The sequence below is a fragment of the Myripristis murdjan genome, chromosome 13 (genome assembly GCF_902150065.1).
Source record: "Myripristis murdjan chromosome 13, fMyrMur1.1, whole genome shotgun sequence".
In the NCBI taxonomy this organism is placed as follows: Eukaryota; Metazoa; Chordata; class Actinopteri; order Holocentriformes; family Holocentridae; genus Myripristis; species Myripristis murdjan.
In genome coordinates this window covers 40,823,612-40,845,612 of record NC_043992.1, presented here as the reverse complement: position 1 = coordinate 40,845,612, position 22,001 = coordinate 40,823,612, and the positions used below count along the sequence as shown (strand labels likewise).

The following is a 22,001-nucleotide window of genomic DNA, read 5'->3' as shown; positions in this document are numbered from 1 at the left end:
GAATTGTATGTTTTATTGCAGAACGAAATGGGAAACCCCTCTGTTAATTTCACCTCATGCCATGCTAACATGACCCAGAGTCTCCCAAAGGTACTGTACTTCACAAACACGAGGTAAATATGTTGAAACGTCAGTCAGGAGAGCACACTCAGTTTTTCCAAAAATGTTGGAAAGCACTGGAGACAGTCACATTGGCATCATATCAGAAGGCATGGAGTGTTGCCGGTGCTTAAAAGGCCAAACAGTGAAATCGAGCCTTGGAGATGCTGCTGCAACCCTCACTGCTGAAAATGATGATTTGAAGCGCTCTGTGTCAGACCTGCAGCTGTTATGGCACACCATTAAACACAGAATATCACATATTAACAACTCAGTAGAAACAGTTATATATGGATCTTGAGAAATGGGTCTAAAAATATTCAAGATCAGCCACAGTTGGCGATGTTTGTACGGCATGTGTCAGAAGACTGTGCAACATTGTCTTTTTAAAAGACAGGACCTGTGGCCACAATCCTGCCAGATTTATACAGATACAGATATATGAAATTAACGTCTCTGAAACAAGTGAAGCCAAAACATTGCTCTGCTCTTGCGGACACACACGTGAAAGACTTTCTTCAAGCGGCCACAAGTGAGTAGAAGCCAGACCTGAAGAGGGATTGTGGGCAACAGAGACTGCCAGGTGTCCCACTGAGGAAACCCAGGTGAGAAAAGTCCTATGAAAGCTGTTAGACTATGTGATTAGGCCTGTTGTAGTGTGGGCGTGCATGTGTGTGCAACTCTTTGCAATGGTGCGAGGTTTTTTTTGGCTCTTTATGCTGTAAATATTGGCTACCCCCTGCTATAGGAAATGTTCATTCAGAAACTGTGACTCAGCACTGAGCACTAATCACATCGGTCCAGATGGACCGGGAATCCCCGGCTTGTTCAGCGAACATCAAAGATATTCCTGAACAGTAGCTCAGGTCATATTCATTCCTTGTCTCATATGACAGTAAAAACTCTGCGACTGTAATTTTTGACTCTGCAAACCAACCTGGTTTCCGGCGCACCGGCCTTTTCTTCCCACTGCAGAATCTGACTTTGCTGAAAACACTGAAGATGTGTCGCTCGCACAGCGACCTCGGGTCCTTACTGGGACTCGAACGCCTCTTGTTTGTTGCTACCTTGTCGCTGTTTGACTCCCGGGCCTGACGCTTCTGTCGGATCAGGGAGCTGGCGATGGCCGCTGCCATCTCCCTCCAAGGTGGCCAAATCCACCAAGATTTAAAAAGCTTCCCCTGATTTTTCTCCAAGGTTCAAGAATTTTTAAAATTATTCCGGAACAGTTGTCATGTCACTCCCTGACTGGTGGAATCCACCTGGCTGCCAGTGTTTCTCCTTGTGAGCCTCAGAGACTTAAAGTGGCAGCAGAGGAAGGTTGGTGACCAAAGTGTTCCAGCTTAAGGCTGTTCCATGATATGAAGCTGCTTCAAACAGGCCTTCTGTCCAAATGAAAAGTTTCATTCCAAAACACTACAGATCCATTTCTGAGAAGCATCTGTTACCTGATATTCACATGTGGTTGAGAAATAACCAAAAGGATTACTGATCCTTCAGTTCAGAGATGGTTAATAAGTTAACTTATGTTCCACGCTGGGTTTTGGGTTCATCGCAGCGATCATTTTCCAAAGGTAGTCATCCTTTTATTTTCAAATCGTGGCCATGCTGCACCCTCTGGAAACTGTGTTCATGAAGTTTTTGGGTGAAGTTCCTGCTGGTTATCAGGGTCGGTCCGTTGCATGAGGAGAGTGAAGCATACGTAACACGACCTTCATCAGCTTCACCTGAGGAGGCTCGCTGCGATGATGCAGGACGCCTGCCGTGCTTCGAACATGACAGAGAGCAGCAGCCAGTATGAGATGATGGATGATGGATGGTTTGCCCGTTCGTCCCCACTCCATCTCCGGTTGGCTCACATCAGTGGACGAAGCATGTTTCTCTCAAAGAGTTGCATGACTAGGATTTACTCTACTTACATGCTGAAGGCGCACGCATGGAGTCAACACAACGTCGGTGGGCCGTCAGCCTACAATCAATACATTAATCGATGACCAGGGCCGAGCTGTTGACCCATCTGAACCTCGTGGTGATCCCAGAGAAGCTTCATCTGCTCATTGCCCCTCCGTCTTCGGCGTCCGTCCTCAGCAACTTGCAGAGTTGGTGGAGACGCAACTTGTTTTTTCTCCGGAGAACAGAGAGGTGAGGAGCCACCGGGACGCCTGGGCTTCAGGGAATTCACCGCAAAGAAACGCGACGCTCGCCAGAAAGTCGGAGGAGAAAATGGTGAAGCCGCTGAGTGGCTGCATCAACAATCCATAAAGTCTGAAAATATTCCCCGTAAGCTCCAGGCTGACAATCAGGATTCAGCAGATGAGAGAGACGACTGGACCGATAGAACAGCGGATTACTAATGAGGCTTTTCTTATCCTCTATTCCTCTCTTTTCTATTCTAACCCGTTTCTATTCCCTCCTGCTCTCCGATCCTCTCCTCCTCTTTGCGATGTGAGCTGCTGTGTGTGATGAGAGGCTGAGAGCGAGAGAGAGAGAGAGAAAGAAGGGAGAGAGGAGAGAAGGTAGAGCGAGAGAGAGAGAGAGAAGGTAGAGCGACAGAGACACAGATATAAAGCAAGAGAGAGCAACCAAGGGAGAGAGTGAAAAGAAGGTAGAGAGAGAGCAACAGTCAGAGAGAGAGAGAGAAAGAGAGAGAGAGCAACAGAGTGAGAATGTGATAGAGAGCGAGAGAAAAGAGTGAAAAAAAGGAAAGGGGATGAAAGGCAGAAAGAGCAACAGAGAGAGAGAGAGAGAGAGAGAGAGGATAAAAGGTAGAGAAGGATAGAGAGTGGAGGTGTTTTAGAAACCGAATTCCTAAAAATAATCTGCTGGATGTTTCTCCCACAGCGCACAATACTGTACCTTCACCATGTAATCCCTAATCCACATTACCAGCCACTGTACCTTCACCATGTAGGCTAATCCCTGATCCCAAACGGACTAAGAACATATTCTTTGCAGAAATTTTACATGAGTAAAAAATACTGATGGGATTACTGGGAAATCTATTCAGAAGTGTTTACAGATCACGTTTACTAAAGCAAACTGTTAAATCAGGGCCGGATTATTGTTTCACTAACGTCATTATGAGTCAACACATGGATAATTTAGGCTGCTTTCTGATTTATTACTTTAAATCAATCAATTTGTAGCCGACCAATCAAAGAGAAGCTGCACGTTGGCTCGTGAAAATAACACATAATGTAGAATTACATCAAGCAGAAGAGACACGTGCCGCAGAAACACAGCAGAAATTCTACATTTTGCTAAACGAACACAACCGGCCTGCTGGCTTCAACTTTACTGCCACTTCTACTGACCGATAGATCATGTGCAGTGTAAGTTTTAATTAATTTATCATTGTTGATGACGATTAAATAATTATTTTAAAAAACAAAATATTGTGATTTAATATCTGGGCATGTCGGAGTCCGGATTGAGACGAGCTCCACGTTCCTTAATCTTTCTTTGTCCCGTGCAAACAGGACCAGAGTTCAACATGAGATGTTGTGATGTTGCTGTAAAAATTATTTTCATTCATTCGTGAAGTCATCTCTCAGCCTGCGATGGAAACTAAAACTGCTCAGCCCAATAATGAAGTGCCAGGGACAGATGGAGTTTCAAACGAGACGGCGCCCTCTGCAGGCGGAGCGGAGTCAGTTTGCTTTTTGTATTTAGAGACTGGAAACATCACTGACGCATATACATATATATATATGTATATGTGTGTGTGTGTGTGTGTGTATGTGTGTGTGTATTTCTGAATGACTGAAAAAGAAGATTTTTCACTCAATGCTTGGAGGGGGAAAAAGTGTAATAAGCACTTGGTTGAAGATGGCTGAATCTACATGGTTCTCATCATTGGATCAGCTCATTGATTTATGACGTGCTTCTGCCAGCTGAGTCTAAATGGTCCTCACTTCCATCAGTCGCACCTTTAGGTAAAATTTAAAAGCCCGACCTCGCCGTGCAGCTGCAGGTCTGTCTGCGAGCGAACCACCAGCATGCCTCGTCTGTGGAGCACCTCCCTCTCTCTCTGTCTCTCTCTCTCTCTCTCTCCCCCTCTCTCTCTCAGCCTGCAGGTATCTCTCTGACTCTCAGCCAGTCTCCTCCCATGCTGCTGCTGCTGCTGCTGTTTGGAGCGGAGGTGATTCACCGGCTGAAGCTGTTTGTTCCCAGCAGCCCCAGCTCTGTGCTGCCGGCTGGGAGCACCGAGAGCAGAGGCTGAAGCCGCTCGCTGCTCCTTTCACCCGACGAAAACCGACAGAAACACACCAGACTTGGGAGGACAAACACACTGAGGGCCGATGAGAGACTGACGCGGCTCAAGATTCAAGACGTAGATTCTTAAAGCAACAAAGAGCGAAATGCAGTGAAAATGTGACCACGCCTCCTGTTCACTGTCTGTATGAGCAGCTGTGCGATGCATTCTGGGAGCGTTGCGTTTCAAGAGACGGGCCGTCACGACGGTGTCTCCTCATTGGCATGAAGTTGAGGTCAAGGCTAGTTTTTGCAACTCGCCGCTTCTGGAAAACTCCAACAAAACTTTTCCAGTCAGATCCAGCAGCTGCAGGTTTGATCTCACTGAACCGTTTTCCTAAAGTCACAGAAAGTTTCCAAAAGAGCCGCCATGTTGGCCCGGTTTCAAATCCGGGAGAGGACGGCTGGTGAAGCGTTCGTCCAATCAGATGCAGCCAGGGAGAATTTGCACAGTTATAGGTGAGAGAGCAGCTGTCAATCATCAGCAGTGGCCACGCCCATCTTGCATAGCAGCGCGACACCTGGTGTCAAACACACACACCTGTGCACACGCAGTGTGGGGGTCCGTGTGGTTATCTGATTTTTGTTTTAACATACAGAAATTACAATGGAAATACAAGACATTTTTCCTTTTCATGGGCAGCAAGGGATGAGCAAAATTTGAAAGTAGCTGAATGCTTTGATTTTCTTTTTCTATTTCGAAAAACTAAACTAAAAACTAAATCCCCAGAAAACAGAAACCAAAAAAACTTCTTTTCACTCAGCCTTAACAAGTGGTACCAGTCACATCTGATTTGAAACCATCAGTCCCTTAACCGACGAGTTCTTCCACAGAAAAACTGACTGAACTTACAATTTGACCTCAGAGTCAACAGGCGCCATCAGCAGCCAATCACGCTCCAGTTTCTGCCTCATTGAAAGTTGTAATCAATGAGGCGCGCTGCATTTTAGGTTCCACTACAAAAAAAAAAAAAAAAAAAAATCCCTTTCTCATGGTTGTTGCACCAACATGTGTTTCTGTTCGGACTGATGTTAAAATATGTATTTTTTCCCCTAATTTTCAATTTATCTATTATTATTACTATTAATACTATTACCATTATTTTGTAGATTTCCCCCCTCCTCTTTTTCTTCTTTTTTCTTTTTTCAGTAAAGCACCAGTAATTTTTTTTTCTAATTAATCTAATCACCTTTTCCCCCGACATGTTTGTTTTATTTATTTGTTTTTTCAAATTTTCTGGTAATTTTCTTGATTTTTTTTATTTTTTATTTTTTATTTTATTTTATTTTATTTTATTGGCTTACCACCAATCAGATGAATTGCCTTTGGTGTCATGGTGTCCCAACATGCTTATCCATCATTAGTATGGACTCAAAATGTATTCTTTATACAGCTGAAAAACATTTTAATTTAATTCCATGGGAGCAAATCAGTCCAAATGTTATTTTTTTGAAGATGACGTGTCATTTAAATTTCCAGCTGCTTCCTGCTGACACCTACCATGCAACACATGGGGGGAAAAATCAGATTGCAAATATTTTGACAAATACTGCGATTTGGATAGTACTTGCATTTTGGCATTTTTGCATCATAATTTTCATTTTAACTGGATTTTTTTTTTTGTGCCAAATTGTCATGTTTCTTACAACTGGAGGATATGATTTATGGGCATCTCCTCTTCGCATTATTTAATTTTTAAAGCTACACCGTCGCATTTAACCCTTAGTGAAAAATTGCAGCTGCTGCCGTATTGCACTTATCTAGTTTGCGATTTCAATGTGATTTTGAGTAATTGTGCACCCCTTGGCGGGACCCAAGAGAGAAAGTGACATGTGAATACTCATCAGGAGCCGGACCAAGTTTTAAAACCACCTGCACAACTTCCTGTTTCCCTCTCACTTCAGCTCTGAGTTCGTTTGAAGATTTCTTTACCGTGCAGATCTGTTCTTACAATATGGAGCCAAGTCTCTGCGTGCCCTACTTTACCAGTTACTGTTAAAAAAATAATCCAGCAAATCTAATCAGTTGCAGCTTTGCCCGCGGCTAATGTGTCCACCGAATTTCATGGAAATCCCTTCAGAAGGTTTCCAGATAGGCCGCTGACAGGCCGTCAAGCTGAGCGCTGATATTGCCGTCGCCACGCCGCACACGAGTGCTGAGTCACTCTTTAAGCTGCTCAGAGGGAAACCGGCGGGCGAAAAAACGCCACATCTGAAACACGTCTGCAGCGGACGTGTCAGTGAAGGCACCGCCATGCGGAATGTAGGCCTAACAGCCTCCGACAGGAAACCAGGTCAGCTGCTTTAATTACTGCCATGTATTTGTGGCCGTGTGTGCGCACAGCGGGACCGCAAGACGAGCCTCGCCGCCCGCCGCTCACAGACGAGAGCTCACGCCGCCCTGAAGCCTGACTCCAGGTTTCACCGTCACATGAACAGATGCTCTGTGTTTTCAGGGTTTAATGTGATTCGCTGCTTCAGAGCCTCAGCCACGACTCCACGCCTCGGCCTCGTTCAGTCTCTGTCACATCCATCAGCATTTTCACTGATGATTATGACTAATGCAGTGCCTGATACAATGGGTGAAAATGTGTGAAGTCTTACATGTGTCCAACCTTTATTCTTTATTCTTTACTTGGATCCCCATCAGCTTCCAGAACGGGGTCAATAATCTTCCTCTGAGCTCCACGTGAAAAAAACAGCCACAGTAAAAACAAGCAAATTTTAAATTACACCGTACCAATAACAGAACAAGACAACAAGCCAAATGTAAAGATCAGTCAATAAAGTAAAATCACTCGACATATGAACCAAAAATAGTGAGCTGCAATGTCAGATACACAACAACAAAAAGCAAAAACAGGAAATAGTTTTGAAAAATTCTATTGGAAATTCAGCATTTTTTGTTTTAATAATAAAAACATAACTACTTTGAGTCTGTGTGATACTGAGGGGAAACGTGTTCCAAGTAGAAGAAGTTCTACAGAGAGCAGTTCTCATCATACAGTAATATGATACATCATACAGCAGCGTAGCGCGCAATCAGCCAACTGGAAAATACATAATGAATATGCAGATCTGATGTCTACTCATGTCAGGAAACATGAGCCTACAGCTTAGCAGGTTTTCATATTCATGTGTTACACGGCGTTGGCCCTGAACAAACAGCATCCTGCAGTGTTTCCTGTGAATCAGCTCGTCTGTGACTGGAAGCTGCTGAGTGTAAACAGGCTGGGCACCATGCTGTTCCTTCATTCACAACAGAAATGCAACCCAGCCATGAAAATGAAAGTGAAACTTAAAATGTATATTTTTCTCCAAAGCGGCGTGAATTAGTGGCAGCGACTGGACCCTGACGTTATCGAAGACGTGTGAAACGGCTCAAAACGCTTCGAAAATGATCATGCCTGCAGCAAAAAATACCTACATCTTGTTTTCCTGACCCGATCGGGACAAGTGACTGTGGCCCGTCCCGATCCTGCAGGGGGCCGCACCGTCAGGCCGTCCTGCTGACGGCAGCTGTGCTGAGCTGGAGCAACACCATGAGTTTGGGAGAAACTCACTTTTTGTTGATCTTACGGAGAGTGATGTGATGAGACTGTGTGTCCAGTGTGTGTGTGTGTGTGTGTGTGTGTGTGTGTGTGTGTGTCAACCCTGCAGCACCAACACATTGAGTCGATTTAAAGGAAAACACCCTTTTCCTGACTTCCTCAAACTGAGACCAGATGTTGGACACCATGTCCACCTCTGGACGTCCACTGGTTCAGTTCCTATGGGTAGCATTTCCTGTTAGCTTAGCATAAAGACTTGAGGTCTATGGGAGTTGTTAGCTGGGCTCTGTCAAAGTGAAAAAATAAACCTTCCAGCAGCTCTGAAAGAGCCAGGCTAACAACTCCCATAGACTTCAAGTCGTTATGCTAAGCTAACAGGAAACTGAGCCACTGGACGTACAGAGGTGAAGATGGTGTCCAACATCTGGTCTCAGTCTGGGGACATCAGGAAAAGAGGACTTTGCCCAAATCCTTTGAGGCATTCTGTGGTCAGTTCGTGCTGAAGGTCAGGCGGAGGCCCGTTGTGTTCGTCATGCAGCCGCTGCTGTGTGTTATAAGCTAATGTTAGCAAGCTAGCTCCAAGTACAACAGAGCGCGGTTCAATCCCTGGCTGGTGACACCTGGTGTCAAAACGATTATCTGACTGTTAACTTCTGAGTCTGTCAATTTTCAATTTACATGCACAATCACCAGACGTGTTTCAAGAGGTAAGGTCGTGTAATTAGCAGGGTCAGTGCTCTTTTATAAAGCGAAGATGACAGACCAGAGGTTCTGAATGCAGCTGCGCTCAAAACAGCCAACATCTGTTTTATGTTTTTAGTTTTAGTCATGAAGACTCAGGACGTACGCAGCCATACACTGAGCTAACGCAGTAATTACTGAGATAGTACTGCATGACACTGGGTAAGGTAAGATAAAAACCAGTCATAGTAGTCGTAGCAGTAGTAGTGGCAGTACAATTAGTAGTAAAAGTAGTAGTAATAATACTAGTAGTGACAGTGATCATCCTATTAAGCAGCACTATACTCTCACCATCACTGTTTCCATCAAGAGACCAATTTAGAATCACATTGTTCTTCTTAATATTGTATATATTATTTAACAGTAGAAGTTAGCAGTAGTACTGCATGTGTACTACAGTAGTAGTTAGTATTGTGTGTATTACAATAGCACAACTGTATGAAGTGTACTGCTGTTTTATTGTAATCCTGTCATGCTGACATTCTCTTGCCCTCTGATGAGGCAGTTTGTCTATTGATTGGGAAAACATACCACCACTCTACACACACACACACACACACACACACACACACACACACACACACACACACACACACACACAGGATGGGTGTTAATGAGCTGTGGGATCGATCCCCTGCTGCCACAGTGGATTTCTTGTCCTTCACATCTGAACTGTTTCATTTGTTGGACCAGAGCCATACTGAGTTAGCCCAGTTAGACCAGAGTTAGTCCAGTTAGACCAGAGTTAGTCCAGTTAAACCAGAGTTAGTCCAGTTTGACCAGAGCAACACTGAGTTAGTCCAGTTAGACCAGAGTTAGTCCAGTTAGACCAGAGTTAGTCCAGTTAGACCAGAGTCAGTCCAGCTAGACCAGAGCCATACTGAATTAGCCCAGTTAGACCAGAGTTAGTCCAGTTAGACCAGAGCCACAATGAGTTAGTCCAGTTAAACCAGAGTCAGTCCAGTTAGACTAGAGCCACACTGAGTTAGTCCAGTTAAACCAGAGTCAGTCCAGTTAGCCCAGAGCCATACCGAGTTAGTCCAGTTAGATCAGAGTTAGCCCAGTTAGACCAGAGTTAGCCCAGTTATACTAGAGCCATACTGAGTTAGTCCAGTTAGACCAGAGTTAGTCCAGTTAGACCAGAGTTAGTCCAGTTAGACCAGAGTTAGTCCAGTTAGACCAGAGTTAGTCCAGTTAGTCCAGACTGGGGATAAACCTCATGTTCAGTCACTGGACTGTTCACATTCAAACAGCGTGCTGCTCTGAGTTTTGCCTGAACTGACTGTGATTAGGGAATGTTCTGTGAATGATGAAATGTTGAGATTACAGGTTTCAGTTACACGCACACACACACACACACACACACACACACACACACTGTAAACACCCCAGTTCAACAGGGAACGTCCTCTGGGATCAGACCCCCTCAGGTGGCAGTCTGGGACTCTGTGACGGGAAAATCTGACTGAGATGCTGCTAAAATCCTGAGTTATGTCTTAGTTCTGCTCTCAGGCTGCTGTGACCTCTGACCTCTGCCCTCTGTTCCACTGCGTGTCTGTGATGTTCCTGATGTTGGAGCCGGTTCTGCTGCCATGGAGTCTCCAGCTCCACTCAGATGGTCGGCATTAATTAATCATGTTGGTCTGCCAGCCATCTTCTCTGTGCCGGAGCAGATCACCATGTTACAGCTTCCTGCTCTGCTCGCTCTCCCCCTTCCCCCACAACACTACAGCCCCCCCTCAAAGAGAAGAGGGAGTACAGCGGTGTGTGTGTGTGTGTGTGGGCTGCAGAGGAGCTGCATGTGTCAGTGTGTTACGCTGAACAAGAGAAAGCCATTTTGCTTCACTGCCTGCTCGCTCTGCACATTAAAGATTCAGCTGGAACACACACGACTCGTGTTGTAGCAGCTGAGCAGAAGCCTGCAGTCACACACACCCTGCAGCACCCTGAGACACCCTGAGACACCCTGAGACACCCTGCAGCACCCTGCAGCACCCTGAGACACCCTGAGACACCCTGAGACACCCTGAGACACCCTGCAGCACCCTGAGACACCCTGAGACACCCTGAGACACCCTGAGACACCCTGAGACACCCTGCAGCACCCTGAGACACCCTGAGACACCCTGAGACACCCTGCAGCACCCTGAGACACCCTGCAGCACCCTGAGACACCCTGAGACACCCTGAGACACCCTGAGACACCCTGAGACACCCTGAGACACCCTGCAGCACCCTGAGACACCCTGAGACACCCTGCAGCACCCTGAGACACCCTGAGACACCCTGAGACACCCTGCAGCACCCTGAGACACCCTGAGACACCCTGCAGCACCCTGAGACACCCTGAGACACCCTGAGACACCCTGCAGCACCCTGAGACACCCTGAGACACCCTGAGACACCCTGCAGCACCCTGAGATACCCTGCAGCACCCTGAGACACCCTGCAGCACCCTGAGACACCCTGCAGCACCCTGAGACACCCTGAGACACCCTGCAGCACCCTGAGACACCCTGCAGCACCCTGAGATACCCTGCAGCACCCTGAGACACCCTGAGACACCCTGCAGCACCCTGAGACACCCTGCAGCACCCTGAGACACCCTGAGACACCCTGCAGCACCCTGAGACACCCTGAGACACCCTGCAGCACCCTGAGACACCCTGCAGCACCCTGCAGCACCCTGAGACACCCTGAAACATCCTGCAGCACCCTGAAACACCCTGAGACACCCTGAGACACCCTGCAGCACCCTGAGACACCCTGCAGCACCCTGAGACACCCTGAAACATCCTGCAGCACCCTGAGACACCCTGAAACATCCTGCAGCACCCTGAGACACCCTGCAGCACCCTGAGACACCCTGAGACACCCTGAGACACCCTGCAGCATCCTGAGACACCCTGAGACACCCTGAAACACCCTGAGACATCCTGCAGCACCCTGAGACACCCTGAGACACCCTGCAGCACCCTGAGACACCCTGAGACACCCTGCAGCACCCTGAGACACCCTGAGACACCCTGCAGCACCCTGAGACACCCTGCAGCACCCTGAGACACCCTGAGACACCCTGCAGCACCCTGAAACACCCTGAGACACCCTGAGACACCCTGCAGCACCCTGAGACACCCTGAAAGACCCTGAGACACCCTGAGACACCCTGCAGCACCCTGAAACACCCTGAGACACCCTGAGACACCCTGCAGCACCCTGAGACACCCTGAAAGACCCTGAGACACCCTGAGACACCCTGAAAGACCCTGAGACACCCTGCAGCACCCTGAGACACCCTGAAAGACCCTGAGACACCCTGCAGCACCCTGAGACACCCTGCAGCACCCTGAGACACCCTGAGACACCCTGAAAGACCCTGAGACACCCTGAAAGACAGACCGAAACATCTAGAAATCTGCAAAAGTCAAACAGGGCAAAACAGATCTGTCTGTGAGAGTAAAAAGCTGAAACACAGCACCCGGAGTGATTCTCTCAGGAGACGTTTGTCTTTGTCATGAGGGCAGAAAACGCCCTGAACCAGAACTCTAACCACATGCAGGACACTGCTGGACACTTCAGATCAAAGTTAGAGAAAAAGAGCTGCATTTTCATCGGAAAATAAATGACAACAACTAATATTGATAAATGTACGTTGAGGCAAAAGCCTCTGAAACAGTGTTTTAAGACCTTTACTTAGACCACAGGACATTAAAACTCTCAACTCCCACTATAAAACACACACTCACCATGGAACGAAAAAAAAAGTATTTACACTACTACTTCTGAAATCAATAGCACTTAGAAAAGGGACACAAAAGCTCCATTTGAAACTGACACTAAAAAAATGCAACATGCACAAGTGGCTCAGTACAATCTTCTGTAGTTTCCCTGCTGTGTTCAAGCTCGCTCGGTATTTTGAGAATCCACAGAAAACCAACAGGATAACATCATGTGGCATTCACATGCTAGAATACACCCATTAATATCAGCATATATATATTATATAATGTATCAGCATATCCCTGCTAACAGGTCGGGTTTAGTCGTATTCATGGATTTCAGCTTCTCCTGCTTCCTGCTGTTTACATGCAGAGGCTCAAACAGAAGACATAAATATCCAGAACAGAAACACAATGTTAATGTGCATGAAAATACACACAGTGAGGGAGAGAGAGAGAGAGAGAGAGAGAGAGAGAGAGAGAGAGAGAGAGAGAAAGGATGAGGGATACACAGAGGGATGGAGAGACAAAGCAAAAAGACAACAGCGAGATGAAAAAAGAATGTCTCTCAAACTGCATTTAAACCATGTGACACTGAAACACTCTTATCTGTGTGTGCGTGTGTGTGTGTGTGTGTGTGTGTGTGTGTGTGTGTCCCATAACTAAAAGTGACAGCCCACCAGAGCAGCTTTCTCTCTCAGCTTCAAGTGATCAGAATAACAAAACACCTTCTTCTACTGAACAGCTGCATGACTGGGAAATTAGCTACACAGAAATAATACATAAATAAATAAATAAATAAATAAATAAAAATAGATAGATGGAAAGAAAACAAAAAGCAAAGAAAGAGAAAAATTGGAAATGATCAAAAACTAGAGAAAAATGTCTGGAAAACTATGATTACAATTATGATGATTATATATTTAAAATTATGTAACAGGAAAAAAGATGCTCTCGCTTCTTTTTTGTCTAATTTTCAGGTTCTTTTCTTTTTTCCTTTTAATTTTCTTTGGTGCGTTTATTTGTTTTGCTTAAGGCCACTTCCTTGTCTGTTTTCCTTTCTTTATTTTCTAATTTTCTTGTCATTTTTTTACTTATTTATTGCTCATTTTTTGGGGTCATCTCTTCTTAAGCTGCTCATTGCCTTTTTTCCCCCATGCCGTTGAAAGAAGTCAAAGGCTTATGTAAAGAGAGTTCATTGTGTAATTGTGTTGTGTAACAGTGTGCAGAGCAGAGACAGAGGACACACACTGACACCTGCTGGCCAACACTGGCAACTGCACCTACAACAACTACTGATATTTCTATTTCTACTGAGCGAGAAAAACACTTTTATAGTTTGTTCTGCCTTCATTGTTCTTACAGTTATAAATGCCCTTGCAAGACTGCATTTCTTATTTTATTTGCACTTTATTTATTTGTTTTATTTAATTTAATTGTATTTTACATGTCTTATAATCTATTTTAATCCCTCTATTGTATCATATTCTTTTTCTGAAATCCACTTTGAACCGCACTGATTTGTATGACATTGTGCTGCACAAATAAATTTGCCCTTTCCTTGCTGCTACTACTGCTATAAGTACTACTGCTAGTACTATTATAGGTACTTGTACTGTTACCACGGTGACCGGCGACTGATAGGAACCAGAGTGGAACATCTGAATCAGTTTGGACTTTAGAGTTTGTGTTTCTGTTTACAACAGACTCACTTTATGTTCCCTGTTTACAGCTTTGTTCCACCGATGTATTGCACACACACACACACACACACACACACACACACACACACACACACACACACACACACACACACAGAGTGCATGTATACAGCAGTGAAAGCAGGCGTATGTGATAAATGTTTGATGCTGCTCCATTCCAAAGCTGATCACTAATTTAGGAGATTTTTCTCCTGTAAAATTCATGAGCGCTGGTTTTTTAGATGGGCTTTTAAAACATCCAGGCTGCTGCGGCACGCACTGCGGGGTGTGTGTGTGTGTGTGTGTGTGTGTGTGTGTGTGTGTGTGTGTGTCTGTGTGTGTGTGTAGAGGTTGACACAGGAGTGGATTCTTAACTCCTGTCCCGTCCGCATGCTGGAGGAATGATTCCTGTCCCTTCCTGTTCCTAGCTGTTCCCAACTGGTCTCCTCCATCTGTTGTGTGATGTGTTTTTGTGCAGCGCTGTCCCGGTTCGGCCGGCTCTGTCTGTGTGTTTTTAGATGCGACTGAGCTTCTGGTCTCCGTCCTCCAGGTCATGGTTATCCATGCAGGGATGATTTGAGATCAGCTGGATTATTTGTAGGTTCTTGAAGACGTTTCACTTGTCCAGCTGTGACAGACTGGTGGGGAGTCCCAGCTGTTTAACCTGCCGGGACGTTCTCCAGCTCATTGAAACCACTGGATCTTTGGTGCTCCTCCCTGTTGTGATGAGCCTCATCATTGTTGGTGGAGTCACCTGACTTCAGGAGTGACCTGTGGTTGTGGAGGTGACCAGGGGTCAAAGGTCCAGGTTGCAACCTGGTGTCCTGTACATCGACGAAACCAAACAACCACTAAACAAATGCATGGCTCAACACAGGAGGTCCCACTCCTCAGGACAGGACTCAGCAATTCACCTGCACCTGAGAGAAAAGGGACACTCGGTCGAGGACCACAACGGACACACCTTGGACTGATGGAAGCGATTTATGTCAACACAATATCTGTCTCCAACCTACAACACCATCCTGTCATCAGTGTTCATAGGAAGTTGAACATGTCACCCCTGACCTCTTGTGACCCAAACAACCACCATTCACTCCTGTCACACCAGGGAGGAGAACGTCCCGGCAGGTTAAACAGCCGGGACGCCCCGCCAGCCTGTCCGAGCTGAAGGAGCTTCTACAAACAGTCCAGCTGATCTCGATTCATCTCCACGTGGATAAAACAGCCGTTTGGAAATCTTTGGAGTGTGGCAGGTTTTTCCTTCCTGAGGTAATAACTTAACAATCTATGTGCCCAAATATCAATATATCTTATTACAACTTTGTATTTATCTTCTCAAATGGACGTAATTGAACATTACTAAACTTGTAACGGCAGCCGTTGAAAATAAAATTACAAAAACGGTCTAAAGGCGCGTGAGTGACTGTTTGGCCAGAATTGTTTACAGTCTTGGCAGTTGGGTTCCGTTCCATTAGATCTTTTCTATTTGATGTGATTCTGCAGCCATGACACAGCAACACCTCGGCTTTGAAGATTTCCCTCAGTGTCAGTGTGATGGAGCTTCAGCAGAGACTCAGCATGGAGGAGACTCTGTGCTGCAGTGTGCAGAAAAAAACATGGATTTATCATTTTGAGGAAGCTTAAGGGGAAATTTAAGGGGGGAAAAAAATAAACATAAAATAAACTAAAGCACCACAACACCAGTACAGACAAAGACAAGCCCAGCAGGGATGTTTCTGTGACAGACACACCACGACAGTGTCAGGTCTCTGCAAAGTTGATTTTTAACTGAAATGTACCTCATTTTGGTGGGAAAAGTGTGTGTGAGCTGTAGTTAAAAAAAAAAAAAAAAAAAAACAGAACAGTGGTATGGTCCTTTAATGAGCCTGGTGACTGTGAATGTGCTGCAGCTCCTGTTTCCCCCAGGAGAGGGCAGTGTGAGCTCTGAACATGCAACAGGACAAACCCACACACACACACACACACACACACACACACACACACACACACACACAGCTTGTTGTATTGCTCTAGGGAACTTCAGTAGAGGCTCTTAGGTGCCTTCAGCAATGAGGGAACAGTTGAATTTCACAAACATTTAAACTCTGAAACCGGATCCAGCATCGCTAATTTGACCTTTAAAAAAAATATTTTTGTAACTATGAGTAAAACTTTCCTCTATATTTATTATATATCTATTTATTTGTTTGTTTGTTGTTGGTTGTTTTTAAAAAAAATTCTAATAATTTCTTGCATTTTTTCCTTCAAATTAATGTGTCAGCAATTTTTTGATAATTTGCTAATCATCTCCATCCCCCAACCCATGTTGTATTGTTTGTTTTTTGTTTGTTTCAAATTTCTGCTAAATTTCTCATCATCATCATCATCATCATCATGGTCGTTGTTGTCGTCGTCGTCATCATCATCATCACCATTATTCATAATAGTATTAGTAGTATTATTATTTGAATTATTTATTTTAATTTTTTTTCAGTAAATCTTTCACTTCTTTGCTCATGGCCTTGTTTTTCTTTGGTTTGTTTGTTTGTTTGTTTATGAACTCACTCGGGTTTTTAAGGGTTAAAAGTCACTGCAGTGCAAACTGTCACAGCAACAAAGAAGAACTCTGAGTGATGATTTCAGCGTGATGAAGATCAGCATCGAAACAGTGATAGAGGTGTTCATTCACTTCTGTGTTTGGCATTGAGCTCATAGTTAGTGCTGCTGTTGGACTGGACTGTTTCTAATATTTTGTCCCCCCTCATGGATATAAATGGAGAGGACAAAAAATTAGAAACCCCTCTCAGTATAATGCAGTCCAGTAGCAGACCTCTGCAAACTACAACCTCAGTAATAAGGAGCTTCTCAGCCTCCTCCTCCTCTGGTCCTGCAGGCCAGGAGCAGTAGGCACACACACGCACACGCACACGCACACGCATGCACACACACACACACACACACACACACACACACACACACTGAGGAGTCAATGGATGATAACAGGATCCCACAGCGAGAGCCCGACCTGCAGCAGAACATCTGCTGTGGACGAGACCGAGGCCTCCCAAGTGCACACAGAAAAATAAAAACCAAAACTGGGTCTTCGGAGCGATGCCATAGAGGAACTATTTTTGGTTCCACAAAGAACCTTTTATCAAGAAATTCTTTAAAGAAAAATTTCTGTAGATGGTTCTTAGCAAAAAAAAAAAAAAAAAAAAAAAAGGTTCTTTAAAGTAGGTTCTTTTATGGACCCAACTGGTTCAGTAAAGAACCTTTTTTAAATGCTTCTTTAGTAATTTTTCAGAATAAAAGATTCTCTGAGTGTTTTAAATCAGATGACTGTGTGCAGGTTGAAAAGCTGAACATGTTGTTGGCCGGTTCTCCACGTTCCTTGTTCCTTCACTGGGTTCCAGACGAGCTATTAAAAATGTCAGCTGTGACGCTGTGGCATTTCTCCCTGTTTTCATTCACTTTTCTGAGAGTTCTGAAAGAGCTTTCACTCCGTCTCCTTCCTTCTTACCTGGAGAATCCTCCATTAGAACAGCAGCCCACCAAGGTGAGACACACCTGGCCTTTTCCACCTGCAGCGTGCTCTGCAGCCCGGGAGCTCAGAGCGATAAAACATGCAGGTGTTTTCTTCTTCCTGCTCCTTTTCACACATGCAATGTTTATATTTTTTGATGAGAATTTGTTGTACATCTTTACCCTACATGTATTTGTTGTTCTTATTTTGAGTTTTTTTTTTTTTTTTTAACTCAATCCTCAGTTTGTCTCCACCCTGGATCTTCATTGTCAAACCAAACTCCAGTGTTTCACCTCCAAACACTGCCGACACTCATCTGAGCGGAGGTTAGAGGACAGATCCACTTCCTGCTTCATCACAAATTGCAACTTTTTAGCCGATTGAGTTTTCCAGGAAATGTTGATGTTCCACAACGGCAGCCAAAACTCTCCTGATTGGCCAGAATTATATTTGTTGCCGGGCAACATGGGGCACTAAATGAAATCCCAGGAAGCAGGAAAGTGAATCAGCGCCGGCTTGGAGACGCTCCGCACAACCTGATGAGATCCATGGCTCTGACCGGGCGATGACATCGCAGACACACAACGGCTCCAGATGATTTTCTTCAGCTCAGTGCGTGTGTGTGTATGTGTGTGTGTGTGTGTGTGTGTGTGTGTGTGTGTGTGTGTGTGTGTGTGTAAGGGTTTTCAGTCTCTACGTAACAGATGGTGGAGTTAGGAGGCGGTTCTCTGAGAGACGCAGACAGACGTATGGAAGCAAAACTGACATATTCTGTGTCCTCTTAAGGTCCGGCTCAGACTGGACTGTCTCTGTCTCTGCTGTCGGACCAGCACTGTGAATTTTTTCCTGCCAGCTGCTTGTTAGGTTTAGGTGAAGCGGCATCATGTTTAACCCCTAACCGCTCCAACAACCCGTCCAAGAGCGAGAGTGAAGATCCTGGATCTTCAAGCGTGTCATGCGAGGTTGTCAGCAAGGCAAGTTAAATTTTGTTGAGGGAAAATCTGTCATGTCTGTTTCCAGCAGGGTCCCTTGACCTCTGACCTCCAGCTGTGTGAAGGAAAATGGGTTCTCTGGGCAGCCACGGCTCTCCCCTTTGCAGACACGCCCACCTAATCCCATGCAGTTTGGGCCACAAAGCCTGCAGTCCACATGTGTTCTTGTGGCCTGTTGTAAAATGGTGTGTTTGTGACCTCTAGTGACCTCTAGGAGAATCACAGCCTCATCAAACTTTACAAACACAAACTAGAGAGCAAGGCCGTTCAGAGGAGCTCTGCTTCTCCAGCTGGACGGACAGTGAGGGCCAGTTTCTGACACGTTAACACAACACAACGCTCAACATCCAATCACAGGAAAAATACAATTCCTACAGAAATCTGCAAATGTCAAATATTTCTGACACCAAATCAAAGAATCAATTTTTCTGTGGTGTTCCTCAAGGTCTTGGTGTCCAAATGTGGGATTTGGGGGAGATTTCTGACAATTTGGTTAATTCTCCAGCAGTCAAAAATGGTTAAAGTTTGCACCCAATGTGTGTACCAAATGGTATCAACATAAAAATTGCTGCAACTTATGACACATAACTGAACATGGGAATGACTTCATATAGATCGTATCCTTGTATCTTGTATACCTCCATCATAATATTCTCCACCTTACACACTCTAAATAAAAAACAGAATACAATATTTATTCCAGATTTATTACTAGAATAACTTGACACACAGAGCTGAGATCCACGTCAAATTAATCTTCAGGTTCCTAGCTTTCAGACGTTCACTACTTCTATTTGGCTTCTACTGGCTTCTGCTGTTGACCTTTGACCTCTTTCTGAAGACCACCTGCCCCCCACTAAAATGAGTCTAATATAGGTTGGGAGTGGTGAGCTGGTCTTTAAAACAATAAAGTCTTTTTCCTGTTGAAATATGTTGGCTTTGTTATTCTTTGTTTTAATCTGGTATTAAGTCCTGAGAGTAAAAACGTTTTAACCCTTGCTAGATCCTCCTCCCTCGTCCTTTTCGGAGTGCAGCGTCACACACAGCCCCACCCCCCGGCGCCATGGCAGCAGCTCGGTCCCGGTGGAACGTAGGCGGTCCGTCCGGGTCGGGCCAAGGCGGCGCAGCAGTGAAGCCGGAGAGTTTTGGCGTCGCGCTGCGGCAGAGTTTCCAGTTCTGCCCTGCAGCAGAAATGTGAGCGCAGCACGACCAGAAAACACAAGTTTAGCGAAATCTGGAAAAAGCTGCAAGCCGTGTTGAAAACCTGACACCAGGCATCGTGTGACCGAGGCTGACAGAAACAGACCGTCTAGCAACTTCAATAAATAAATAAATAAATAAATAAATAACTCTTCAACCTGTGGGATGAGAACGTGGGAAACGCACTCGTCGGGGTCTGGGGCTGCGGGGGGCCTCAGGGTCTTGCTCGAGGACCCCCAATGGTTCCTTTAGGAACCATAAATGGTTCTTTGCCAAACTTCTTCAAAGAACTATTTTTGAGAGAGTTCTTTGTGGTCCCAGCTGGTTCAGTGGAGAAACTTTTTTCAAACAGTTTTTTGGTAGTTTTTCCACAATAAAAGGTTCTCTGAGCCTTTGAAATCAAATGATTCCGGGCAGGTTGAACAAAATGAACATGTTGTTGGCCGTTTCTCGACGTTCCTTTTTCCTTCACTGAATGGACTCCTGAACTGAACTGGAGTCCTGAGGCGTTTCTAAGTTGTTTTTTTTGTTTTGTTTTGTTTTGTTTTTTGAGAGTTGCGTTCATCATTCTTCACCACAGCCTTGCAAACTGCACCGTCTGCCTTTTGAAAACCCCGCGTATTGATGCTGCGGGTAAACAGTTTGAGCAGATCAGGTTTCATCGGGGGGATTCGGGCTGATCCGTGTCTGTCTGCTGAAACTCAAACTGCAAACTGTCCTGTTTCTCGTGTTGGACGGACGCCGTGTAAACACACAGCGTCCACAACAATTGCAGAACATCCCACAGACAACAGACAACAGACAACAACAGACTGCAGAACCCAGCAGAACGTCCACCGACACGACGGCTGCACCAGGCTCTGCTATTACAGCGACTACTTCTCTTTACTTCAGTTTGGCTTTTTGTTGTCAATTCTAGTTTAGTTTTGATCAGTTTTTTAAAGCAGGTTTGCTCGTCTACTTTACTTTTTATTTTCTGAAAGGACATGGTTTGGGCTTATTGTTTTTAATAAATATATTTTATTGATTTTCAAAATTATTATTCACAAATACAAGAGATGCAAAAAACATTTATTTGACCTCTAATCACCTGGTGAACCCTAAAACACAAAGAGGCACGATACATTAAACATGATGACAAACTGAATTCCTCATTCCCACTGCTACACAGGATCACAGGTTACAGAACACATTTAGATGGAGGAGGGGGGAAATATTAAAAGACAGTCAAACAACTGCATTGAGTACTCAAACAAAAGAAAAAGAAAAGGGGAAGCTCACTACTGAAACAGAACCTTTATAGGTTCCATCCTACTTTTTATCAAGGGGAACCTAAAGAGTCAAAAAAATCCAGAGAGGGTCTCCATGTCCTAACAAAGGTTTGAAAGGACCCTGTGAGAGTGTATTTAATTCTTTACACCTTTAGGAAATACATAACACGCCTGACCTGATGAGAGAGGGACAGAGGAGCGCATTGCTTCCATTTCAAAAGGATCAATTGTCTGGCGAGGAGTGTAGAGAAGCTACAAACAGCTGGGCTTTGTTTGGTGAGAGAGCACAGGGTTCTTGGAGGTAGAACATCTCCCTGTATAGATGATCTTTGGTCCCACCCTCTTATTCATCATGGGACTCACGCATATGTTTTCAAATAATGAGAGAAGTTGGTATGTCATAACTTTTTACAAATGTTATCGCATCACTTCACTAATTACTCTCTCTAAAAAGTAATTAGATTACTGATTACTAATTACTTTTGGGTCACTTTAAAAAACCCACATCAGCCCTTTTCACAATAACGAGACACTGAATCACATGAGCACTGACATGCACCCAGTTTACTGAGACTACTGAGATTTCTCAAATTAAAACATTATCCCTTACATTACCTTGTTTCTGGGATAATCTAATTACAGTAATCTGAGTGAAAGTAATCTGAGTAAAAGTAATCTGAGAAAAGTTTCTTGTTATAACATGATGTAATGAGATAAGATGTCATTAGTTTTTTTAATTTATATCATGACACAGATATTGTTTTTTAAAGTTATGTAAAAAAAAATGTTTATGGTTCCTAAAAGAACCATTATTTGATGTTTTTTGATGGGGTTCTTTTAAGAACCTCTGTCTTAAAGGTTCTTTGTGGAACCAGAAATGGTTCTTCAGTGGCATCACCCCAAAGAGCCATTTTTGGTTCCAGTTAGCACGTTCATGTTTCTGTGTGT

General features: G+C 44.7%; 1 protein-coding gene across 2 annotated transcripts in view; it reads right to left on the bottom strand.

Annotated features, from left to right (window-relative positions):
- The window catches only part of LOC115370084 (fibroblast growth factor 12-like), a 76,668-nt gene that overhangs the window by 27,263 nt on the left and 27,404 nt on the right, over positions 1-22,001 (bottom strand). The window contains exon 1 of one of the 2 annotated variants that reach the window (XM_030066914.1): positions 1,037-1,235. The exons of the other annotated variant lie outside the window; for it this stretch is intronic. Within the exon in view, the coding sequence (XP_029922774.1) occupies positions 1,037-1,235 (199 nt within the window). Of the gene's footprint in view, positions 1-1,036; positions 1,236-22,001 lie in introns of those variants that run through there. 2 annotated transcript variants of the gene reach the window in all.